The sequence below is a fragment of the Podarcis filfolensis genome (assembly GCF_964270895.1).
Source record: "Podarcis filfolensis genome assembly, chromosome: 11".
Lineage (NCBI taxonomy): Eukaryota > Metazoa > Chordata > Lepidosauria > Squamata > Lacertidae > Podarcis > Podarcis filfolensis.
In genome coordinates, this window is record NC_139613.1 from 31,339,287 (window position 1) to 31,351,045 (window position 11,759).

At 40.2% G+C, this 11,759-nt stretch overlaps 1 protein-coding gene across 9 annotated transcripts in view; it reads left to right on the forward strand.

Annotated features, from left to right (window-relative positions):
- Nucleotides 1-9,802, forward strand: part of XRCC4 (X-ray repair cross complementing 4) — a 103,352-nt gene extending 93,550 nt beyond the window's left edge. For all 9 annotated transcript variants that reach the window (XR_014539817.1, XR_014539819.1, XR_014539820.1 and 6 more), the window contains one exon: nucleotides 7,832-9,802. Coding sequence is in view for 6 of the 9 variants with exons in the window: in XM_083577111.1 (XP_083433237.1) it covers nucleotides 7,832-7,940 (109 nt within the window). In the remaining 3 variants the exon portion in view is untranslated. The remainder of the gene's footprint in view (nucleotides 1-7,831) is intronic.
- The last annotated feature ends 1,957 nt before the right edge of the window (nucleotides 9,803-11,759 follow it).

An 11,759-nucleotide genomic window follows, 5' to 3' on the forward strand; every position in this document is an offset into this window, starting at 1 on the left:
AAAAGGAAAGACATATGGAAAACTGTTACATATGAGTTTATCCTCAGAAAAAGTTCTTCTCATTGATTTTAAATATATGTTTGTACTTCATGTTAATAGGATAATAATCATATCATTACTTAGATTCTGCTCTTTGCATTTGCTACAATTACCTTTCTTGTAATTAGAGTTCTAAAACTCTGTAGGGAGTAAAATTTGTTAATTTCTGCCATTTCTGTCTTGATTTTTTAAAAAACGCTAAATGATTTCAGTCTGTGAACTATGCCATGTTTTCAAATCTCATATTTTTCAGCGTATATATTGAATTCCAGCTTTGCAATGTAAATAGTGACACACACACCTAGTTAATGAAAGATAGCAGATGAAAGCTTTCCCTGTGATGCTGAACCATAAACATACAATTGCTGTTTATCCTTTGGAAGGGGAAAGCGAAAGCCTCAAGTGAGAAACTGATGCCTGACAAATGTCTGCCAGCCATTCTTCCTGTTCCCCTGTCCAGAGCTGGGGAGCAGGGAGAGAAAGATTAGGGAGTTGAAACTTGCACTGGCTTTCAGAGAAGAATAACCCAAGAGAGATGGGACATTAGTGCTTCCCAGGTTCATCTGGGCAATACTGTGTTATTTTACATGGGTTGCATCTGGTCTACATATGCCCTGTGTGTTATTTATTTATCAATCTTTCCATTGATATCCTGACTTTCTGTGAGAAACAGACTTAAAGACAGCTTATAGTGATTCAGCAATAAAAGTCAAAATAAAACAATAAATTAAAGGCTCTCCATTGTCAAATGAAAGAAAGAAAAAGAAAGAAAGAAAGAATTTCAATTAACACCTCACTTCTCTTTATACCAGTCACATTAATTTGCTTTGTACTGCAGTCCTGAACATGTATTTGCTTCAAAATCAGTAGGGTTGGTAAATACCATTTAGGAGAAATGCATGCTTTAGTCTTGCAAAGGGCTCCCATCAATTTTGGGGGTCGATCAGTCCAACTTCCTGCCAAGAATGCAGCTATGAATTCTTCATAAACTTGCAAAGTGTAAATTATTTAACTTGGAAGCAGGTTTCCTGTCTGCAAACAAAGGAAGAACTGACAGCAGAATGCTCTCTGAATTGCAACTAGACTGGTACTTCATCCCTTGGTGTATATTAACATCCAGAGAAGACTCACCTCTGCTCTGTCTGTCCTTTCTATCCAGCTATGGAATTAATTATCTCTTGGTAGAGTGATGGCACCCAGCTCTAGAATAATTGTTTGATCCTGAAATATTTAAATTCATTCATCCAGAGAGCTGAATCTTTGTCGGTTTCACAGACCTCATCAATGAACTGGTACAGACAGGTGGCAAAAACATCGGAAGGACAAAACACACAGGCATGAAAAGGATCCTCACTTCTATCACACTTCAAAGATGAAATAAATTTAATTGTCCAGTAGCACCTTAGAGACCAACTAAGCTTGTTCTGGGTATAAGCTTTCGTGTGCATGCACACTTCTCCAGATACTTCAAAGATGAATATTAACTCAGTTTCCCCTGCCTCTTGGCTTTATGTGGCTAAGAATCCTGCCGAACAGGTATTTATTCTGCCAACTACGGTCTGCATGCTTTTTTGATGCTACCAACAACTGAGACTGCCAATAGCTACCTACTGTGTAGTACTCTTTTAGCCTTTTGATTTCATCTCTAGCTAAAAAATAAATGAAAGCTGTTCGATCATTGTGATTGCAGCACAAATCCATTTCATGACCTGGCTAAAATAATTCTATATAGAATTGTGGGATAGTAGGGGAAAACACTCATTTGGGGAGAGAAAAGAGAGAGAGAAGCTACCTGAGCTTGCACCGATATGAATGAGAATACACAGGTGATGAACCAGAGGCTCCTGGAATGCTAGCAAGTTGGGAGCATAATCAATTCACCTTTTTAAAAAAATAAATGTTACATTTTTAGAAGCCAAATTAAATCTTAGTTTGTTGAGGCAAACAGGTAAGACTGATTATGTCCACTTAAATTCAATTACCACACTATCTGAATCACTGCAAGTTACTAATGGTGCTATCTGTTGAGAGCCACTTGTGAAACCAACAAACTCCTCTCATTCAAATTTCATTCAAATGCATGGGATTTGAACATTACATTTTAGCATTTCCTATGTAGAAGGAGTTTGGGGCTATATCCAGGATTCAATATTTTTACTTGGCCTTTGAGGGCCAGGAGAAGGTGAGGCACCTGAGACATCGTTGTCTCAGGTGCCTCAGCTTTAGAGTGAACGAGTCTCAACCGTTTCAGCGCAACCACCAGAGAGAAGCCATTTGTATACTAAACGGTGGTCTTGGACTTTCTAGTGTGGTCTTTATGAACTAACCTCCGCCGCTACTTTGATGGAGGAGTTTAATGTAAAGGTGAAGTTTTTTGAAGACAATATCTGCCCTCCCTCAAACTTTTGTTCCCCCAATTCAGCAAGATGAACATTCTAGATTGAGAGGTGACAGATCAATAGTGGCTGCTGGGTGTATTCAAGAAGGCATTCCATAGTGATGTATCTAAATAAGAAATCATGAGTGGAATGACCAACATTATTGAGTTTGCTTAAGATGATTAGCTGCTGTAGGGTTGCTGGAAGGGAGAAAGTATTGAGCACCAGCATATCATTGTAAATATAATTTAAAAAGACAAAGTAGAAAATATTGCAATATTGGTGGATAGTTTATGTTGTATTGGGTTTGTAAAAACTCTTGTCTAAAATGCTAGGCAAACCCAAACGTTTGTGCTGTGTATATACTTTTTTGTGGTTTTGACTAAGTAATCGGATCCCTTTTCCCCCTCCCTACTGAGACAGTGGCTGTAAAACGATTTCTCAGTCTAGATGTGTGGTCTAGTTCCTTTATGCAGGAATGAGCTTAAGTGTAAATGAACCACAGGAATGTATGTCTCTTGTTAACTCACCTCAGGCTTGTGAATATTTTTTTAATGGTATATGGATTTAATTCTCAAAACTTGAATTGTTGACAAGCGGGCAGAAATGTGTTTTAACTACATATAATAATTATATATCACTTTGTTAATTCTCCTAATGTAATAATATTAAACTGAATATACTTGTTGCCACCGCTTATTTTTACAATATTAAATTTAGTTTAACAAAAGAAGTAGATCTTTATTAAGATGGGTTCATTCTGGCCAGTATGTATTTGTGAGTTAAATTATTTTATATATCAATAGCTATCATTCTTTAAATGATCCAGCCAAGCTATATCCAAGCAGATCACAGTTAATTCTTTAAAAACAAAAACACTAACCTCAATTTTAAATGTAATTTAACAATTGAAAGCAGCAATGGTGAACATCGTGAAGCCTTCAGTCTAGAACATGCACATATGATTTGTTGAATTAGTGCCTTTAGATCTTTTTTTCAGATGCATTATGCCGATTGTATTTCTGATAAATGCAAGTGCAGTTTTTACTTCTGCCAAACACTTATGCTGGGTAATGAGTGCTGAATTCCTTCCGGACTGTTCAGTTGCCCAGTTTCTTTGAAAATGTCTTTCTAAAATGCATGATTAAGTAAACTCTTCCCTCCCGCCGTATTCCCACACTTCCCTCCTCCCCAGACCATCACATGCATTTAAAAAGCTCCTCTCTCTTAGTCATGTGACAAAGTTAGAAGTGGGGGGTGGCAGAGGCAGATTTAGAGCAGCACAACCAGTTCTGTCGCATTGGGCGCTGAGCCTAGAGTGTGCTGCAGGGTACTGCAACTATGACATAGTGAATTGAGCAAAATGGAAGATGAGAAGCAGGGATTGCCGAATTTTTGCCTTGCACAAGGTGCAGCTGAAATTTGAAAGACTGAGGTCCACCCCTGGGATAGCAGGCAACCAACTGTGCCTAGTTAAATCTTTGTGGGTCTTGATTTCTGCATTGAGCTTTGCATTATTAAGCGATGTAATTTTTATTTTTTTTATAAGAAAATAAAAATAATTGTGCTCTTTTTGTTTTCTTTTGTTTCATTCCATGTCTGGTCATAAAGCACTGCTCACAGAGAGATGTGCAGGAAGCCACAAAGTTTTTGTCGTTAAGGCACTCCTACAAGACTGTTTCTAGGGGTCTGTTGGGTCTTGAGAACTTCGTGATTGTGCAGGGCCTGAGCTTAGTCCACAAAAGCCAAGTTTAAGGAAACATCTCAACCATACTGAGTGGGAGACCAGCCAGCCTGTGCTGTTATATACCCAGGGAAATTCCTCACACCCTCCCATTTCATCTGGGTTATAGTGTTACTATCTCGTGCCCTACCAATAGCTCCTCGTCCCCTTTGTGTCCAGGATTTCATCCAGCTTTTGCTTGGCTTAAAAATGATAATGATTTTGAAGAAGCAAAACATCTCAATAACAAAAATTAAACTGGTTGGATAATTTCAACTTGGCCATAGCCAACATGGTGCTCTCCAGATGTTGTGGATTACAGCAGTCATCTTCTCTGACCATTGGCTGGCTGGGGCTGATGAGAGTTGGCGTCCAACAACTGCTAGATGCTACCAGGTTATCTTAAGCAGCTAAGTAATGTCATGATACGGATGCCGGTGCCGCTGTGGGTTAAACCACAGAGCCTAGGACTTGCCAATCAGAAGGTCGGCGGTTTGAATCCCTGCAACGGGGTGAGCTCCTGTTGCTCGGTCCCTGCTCCTGCCAACCTAGCAGTTCGAAAGCACGTCAAAGTGCAAGTAGATAAATAGGTACCGCTCCAGCGGGAAGGTAAACGGTGTTTCCATGCGCTGTTCTGGTTCATCAGAAGAGGCTTAGTCATGCTGGCCACATGACCCGGAAGCTGTACGCAGGCTCCCTCGGCCAATAAAGCGAGATGAGCACCGCAACCCCAGAGTCGGCCACGACTGGACCTAATGGTCAGGGGTCCCTTTACCTTTACTAATGTCATGATGTAATGAAGGGATGTCTATCTTCCTGACTACATTACCATCCAGTACAATGGTGATGAGTATTTTACCCCACCCCTCCCATAGAAGAAACCACTACCATGAATATGTTGCTCTGCACAGTGATAGGAGGTGAAGGAACCCCCATAGGATCTGAAAACATGACGGAGTTAGAAATTCTCACCCTGGGAGACACAAAGTTTAGTGGGAAACGTGTCAGTTCCCCATCATTTTCATACAGGGGAGTGATTAACTAATGATAAATTTATATAGAGCAGAGAGCATAACCAAATCCAAGTAGTTTTCCAGTGCAGTTGTTAGAATTTCTAGGAAAACATTTCCTAATACGTGAACCATGCTACAATATACCCCACACTGGGAATTTAAGAACAAAGCCCCAGTAAATATGTCAGCACAGCCTAGGACATGATGGATGTGCCAGCACTGGCAAAAAACCAAGCATCCTACACATATGTAGATCTTATATAAAGTCTTGGCAAATTGTGCCTCCAATCTGAATTTTTCTTTTTTCAAAAGGAAAAGGGCAAAGTGTTTATTCCCTGTCTTATTAACAATAGCACATATCACTTTGGACATAGATGTTAACATGTAACTGAGTTTTAAGTAAACATTCCAAGAGCTTTGAAATATTTAATTTGTTGTCAGAATTCTGAAATTTGTGTGGCTGTAGGAGCATTTAAGTTGCATTATCTGTCGCATCACCTCATCATTAGGATAGGCACTCAATCACACTAAATAGTGGGTGCTTTGCTTTGTCTGTTCAGATGTCTCACATCTGCTTTTTCAGTTTTGTGTGGCTCGTTCTCAGCTGAGAAAACAAATACTTATCAGTGCTCTTACCTGCCCTTCAATTTGTGGTTCAGCTCTCTGTATTATTCACACAACTCATAAACAGAGTTGATGTTTCACATTTGAGGGTGCTAAACTATGGTGAAGTTAGAATTCTTTTTTCATTACATTATTATCCTGCTTTTTCTCCAAGGAGATGAACGCAGTGTGTGTACTTTTCCCCCTTTGTTTTATCCTCACAACAACCTTAGGTTTGTCTGAGAGATAGCCCAATGTCACCCAGTGAGGTTTATAGGTGAGCATGGATTTCAACCTGGGACTCCCCAAGCAGACATCTTCTCAAGTTCTGGCACACTCCCAAAGCAGACTTTCTTCATCTGTGGTGGGAATGTTCAAAACATCACTGGAAAAACCACGGTGGGACTATAATATCCTTGATTTGGGGATGTATTTTAAAGTTTTGGTTCCCTGGCAATCCTGCTAACTGTCATAGAGTTCACAAAGCTCCTTTAACTAATGTGGTGGTGGCGGCAGCACAAACTGTATGAGCCAGAGAGCAGAGATTCCATTGCTTACTGTGTGTTTAAGAAAATGCTTTGTGTATTGTAACAGTGTGGGGAAAAGAGCAATGCCTCTTCATGCCCTTCTGTCCATGCCCCTGGTATCTGTGCATCTGTGCTTCAGAATCAAGATATAAGATGGTAGCCCCTGTGCACTTAGTATGAGGATGTGAGGCTCTCTTTATTTCTTACTTTTCTAACATTTATACCCTGCCTTCTGTCATGGAACCCACAAGGATATACATGTGTTTCCCTGGTAGTCTCCCATCTGAACTGGCTAGGCTCATGCCTGCTTAGCTTTGGCAAGATGGTGACCTCCTGTCGGGGCACCAACTATAGAGGGCTCTGGGTGCCCAGGCACCCACAAAAAATTGTTGTGGGTGCTCACCACAGGGCCCCCGACACAACTTCCAGTGCCTCACGAAGCACCAGAAGTCAAGTCTGAAGTCTTGTGAGGTTCCAAGGCCAGGTCACGGGCATGACAGCATGCTGTCATGCGCACCAGGCACCCATAAACTGGGGCCCAAGTCGGCTCCCCTGCCTATTGTTCCTTCATACCATTTGCTTCTTTCAGCTAAACACATAGGTGCTGCTGGGGTGTGGCTAGATGGATGCGCTGATGTTGGGGGTGTGGCTAGCTGGCATGGTCTCATTTTACCCTCAGATACTGGGGAGAAGTAGGAGGAGGTTGTCCAAAGAGGGCCCTATGATTGCCCACATCTCTTGGTTTGCGTGGAATACCTGGCTTATGTGAAAAGTTACTTGTGTGGTACATAGCAGAAGTTTGGATCATGCAATTCCTGTGCCAGCTGCTTGACTGTATCAACCTGCTAACGACTCTATGAATCAGGATTTATTAGTAAACTGCAGATTTTTTTTTAACCGCTGTAATTAAAAGACAAGCAATGAAGGTAAAGAAATTGGGAATCTCAAAACACATGCTTCTCAAGGATTTCAAATATGCACAACAGGCCCAAATACACTCTCTAGATTTGAAAGCTCAAATCTTTTTGCTATTGTAAGTTTTTTTGTTTTGTTTTTGATATTTCAACTATTGGCAAGGCAGAAGGTAGAGCTTAAGACTTTGAAATTTAGGAATTTGCTCCTAATGTCAAAATATTAGAAAATAGCTATAAATCTCATGCGAGAAAAATGAGGGGGCAACTCCAGCCAATTTTCAGCTATGCCATGCAGTGGTAACTGAACTAAATACAGCTTAGCTGTCTTTTCCATTTATTTGCTTGCTTCTGCTTAATTCTTTACGTTGGCATCACAGGTTGGATTGGCATCTTGAGGAAAATGAGAGGGGGGATTCAAATGGAAAAGTGACAACTAAACTATTGCAACCTGAATAATTTTCATTGCTGGCTTTGCCGCAGATGAGCAAGTAGCAAATATGAGCACAATTCCTTCCTAAGCATGAATACAGTCTCCAAAGACACTAAACTTTCCTTTAGATATCTTCACCTAACATTGTTTAAAAATAACCAACATAAATTTGTTTCACTAAGGTTATCTGCTTTAAATCTCTAGAGCTGATTCTCCTCCAAAATCGTCAGTCAAGCAGCCGTCATCGAAAGAGATGCCTTCAGAGTCAGAAAAAAACACTGGTGATCCTGAAGACCTCTTTGATGATATCTGACCAATCTGGAAGAAGACTATGACCTCACTACAAGCTGTTTATCGCCAATTAATTATTTGTCTCAAAAGGAATATTTTTATCTAGAAGCGGGGGGCTATTTGTTCTTTCGGAGAACATTTTTAACAATGGTTTTATCTTTTTCTAATAAAGTTTTTGTGTGTGATCCCCCTAGTGGTCATCATTTGTCACTCAAGATTTTGAAGCTGGGTTTGTCTACAGTTGATTTGTGTGAGGGAAGCTGATCTTCCCTTGGGGGTTAGGGAGAAAAATTAACCAGACCACCAAAGTGGCAGCAATAAAAACAGTGAGGGGAGATTAAGACTGCAAACCCCACAGAAAGGTGTCTTTTAAAGTCTAAAACCTTTTCATAGATAGCCATAAGATATTTCCCAAATTCAAGGCTGACAAATATTTTCTAATTTGCACCATTCTGCTATGGAATCCAATGTCCTCTCTGTCTCTCCTTGGTTGCCACTTTTTTTAAAAAGTCCCAGGGTGAAGGCTGATCATCATTAGCTCCAGTTATGCAGTGGTCTAAGCTGCTACATCTTGCTCAAGCCTACACCATTGTTTCATATTTTTATTGATGCAAACCACTTTGGGACCTACTGGCAAAAGGCGGTAAACAAAAGTCTCAATTAAATAATAAACAGAAGGGAGCATAGAACAAAACCAAATAACTTCAGCCTCCCACTATACCTCTCACATGTATCACTTCTTATTGCGGAAGTTATTCCAGAGGGCAAGTTTTTATATGACAACGCCTTCAAGGGCAAACAAAGTCACTTGTGAAAGAGAGCAAGAGAAGGTAGTGCAGATGAAGAGGTAGATGTTTTTGCAGGCACTGCCAAAAAACACAGAAGAAACGGGACATTATTTTTTTACTACAAAACATGCTTCTGGAAAACAGTGTCTGTTTCAGCCTTAATCTATGCTGGTTGCTACTGGAGCAGATGGTGCAGTTCAACTCTGGGAAGAAGAAAGAGAAATGCCAAAATTAACAAGATTATAGTTGCTATATGGAACTCCCATTTTAGCAGTCACACATTTATGATTCTCAATTCTTTTAGGCCCACTGGGGTTTTTGATCTAAGTTTGTTTTGGATGGGCATCTACTAACCTTTGCTCAGAGTAGACCTATTGAAATTGTTGGCCATGGCTAATTTAGAGAACATTAATTTCACAGAGTCTACCAAAAATAAAAGTTAGTTGAATACAACGCTTTGGTTTTTTTCAGTTTGACGTTTGCTGCCACATTTTATAGCACTGCAAATTCAACAATAGTTCAGCTTGCTTAACGCATAGAGGACTAAACAAATAAGAAGAAACAAAAAAAAAATGAAAATAGGACACTGAATCCATTATGGAAATAAGAAATATGGATGAAAAACACTACTCTTTCTATAAACAGTGTGCAAAGCTGAAAAGGGATAAGAAGGATTAGAGAGTATGTTATGAAAAAATAGGTAGATTGTTACCAGGTGCTCCCTCCTGTAGATGCTTTCCAATGTATAACCATATTTAATTAGGAAATAATGGGAAAACACACTTTTACTTTCTACTCATACACTTTGGACTTGTGTTGGCTGCAACTTCATATGTTTGCCCATCCTGGAATCTCAAATGGGTTGGATCTTGAGGAAATTAGTCATAGATTATAGTTGTGACTAACTTCCTCTGCATCCAACTCAACTTTTTCCTTGGGATTGTAGCCATATCTTCTTTTAAAAAATGCTTTATGTGTAAACATCTGCTCAGCTATATACAGTTTTCGTGACTTTTTATCAATGCCTCTACCGTTAATGCGAAATGTACAGAGATTATATGCATCATCTTCAAACCATTAAAAACTATTTTTTATAGCCAGTGGTGGAGAGTTTGACTTTGGGCTATAAAATTATGGGTTTGTTGTAGTGCCAAAGCAAAATGCACTTCCATGGATTTGTAATCCCATTCACAAGATGTGAAAATGAAGTGGGGAGAGGTATTTTTCAAGATTACTTTTATGGGCGAAGTGCTCCTTGAAATGCATGCAGGTTTATTATAGATAAGTAAAATCAAATGTTGTGCATTCAGTCTTACACCCAACCTTAACATTATTTTCAAAGAAATCCAGTTGATGCAATAAGCTAAAATATAAAGCAGAACCACTCAGGAAATGATTAGAAACTAGTTTACCTTTGAGTGGATCCTGTTTATTTTATACACTTAAGAGGTGTAAGAGTCCTCTGTGTGGTCAACCCAATAGTTGTCTTTTTGTTCATTCTCTCTCTCTCTCTCTCTCTCTCTCTCTCTCTCACACACACACACACACACACACACACACTTTAGTGCATGCCCCTCTTTGATATATTGTCTCAGTGATTTCAGCAGTTTCCAAGGTACTTGGGGTCTTGTTGCTTTTTTTTCAACCAGTGGAGGACATTCCATAAGGCTACTTATCCTAGTATAAAGCACTTCTGCAAAGTGCCCCAGTACACAAAATGATGTCAAGTCATTTTTATGCTATTTAATTAAAGAGCAGCTGAAAGTCCCATAGTTTCTGCATATGGTTCTGATTACTCCGGCTGAGCATGAATCCTGTATTGGATCAAAGCTTTTTTGCCCTTGTATTTCCCTCTAGCCTTGTGTTTCCATTCTCCCCACCCCCCACCCCGCTAAGCTTATACAATGTTCTCTTTCATTTAACAAGACGATTAAAGTGTAGTTTTAAATATTAGTTTTATTTTAACAGTAACCTGGAGGTACTACTCAACAGGGCAAAGGTAACTCTAAAAAAATTATGTCTGGGTTCGTGAAAGCAGTCATTTTGGAAGACCGATGCAGGAGGATGGAAAATGATCTGCAAATGATTGCAGTCAGTTTTCTTGAGATTTGCTCAGCCCTGGAAAGGAACTGCATGAAAACAAACCCTGCTCACTCTAATTCTGCTCACGAGAAGTCTCTTGAAAAGAAAGAAGACAACTAGCTTTGGCTGGAACAGTGAGGAAGCTCAGCTGTTTGGGGATATTGTTATTGCCTCGCTGGAACAAGGGGGAAAGTCTGTGACGTGTGTTTGAGAGAGTGAGATGGAACAGATCGGTGTTATTAAGTCATTTTGTACATCCGGTTGCTGAAGCTTTCAGGAGAACTGCAGTACACAGATGCTTAAAGGTAAAGGTAAAGGGACCCCTGACCATTAGGTCCAGTCGTGACCGACTCTGGGGTTGCGGCGCTCATCTGGCGAACCAGAGCAGCACACGGAAACACCGTTTACCTTCCCGCCGGAGCGGTACCTATTTATCTACTTGCACTTTGACATGCTTTCGAATTGCTAGGTTGGCAGGAGCAGGGACCGAGCAACGGGAGCTCACCCCGTCGCGGGGATTCGAACCGCCGACCTTCTGATCGGCAAGTCCTACGCTCTGTGGTTTAACCCACAGCGCCACCCGTGTCCCTTACACAGATGTTTCCTTGTGGTTATATTCCCATATATCTGCACCAATCCAGAGAGCTTTAGCTACCCAGCAGCTTGAGTGAGATAGTGTATACTAATCATACTAATACCAGTATACAAGTGTGTACTAATCATGCAGTATCAAATGCTCATTTTTCAAACCCCGAATTTTATAATTTAGCTTTTTTAAAGAAGGTTATTGGGGATATGATTTAGCTAAAATTGTTGGTGGAGGGGGTTACATTTCATGAAGGGGTCTCAACTCCTTTTCTCCATCATTTGAGCACTGCTCTGAAGAGAGACCTGGCTTGGACTGCTCTGAGCACTGTGCATGTCTGACTGCCCTTCAGTCTGGCTGTTGTGGTATGCACTTCTCTCTGTGA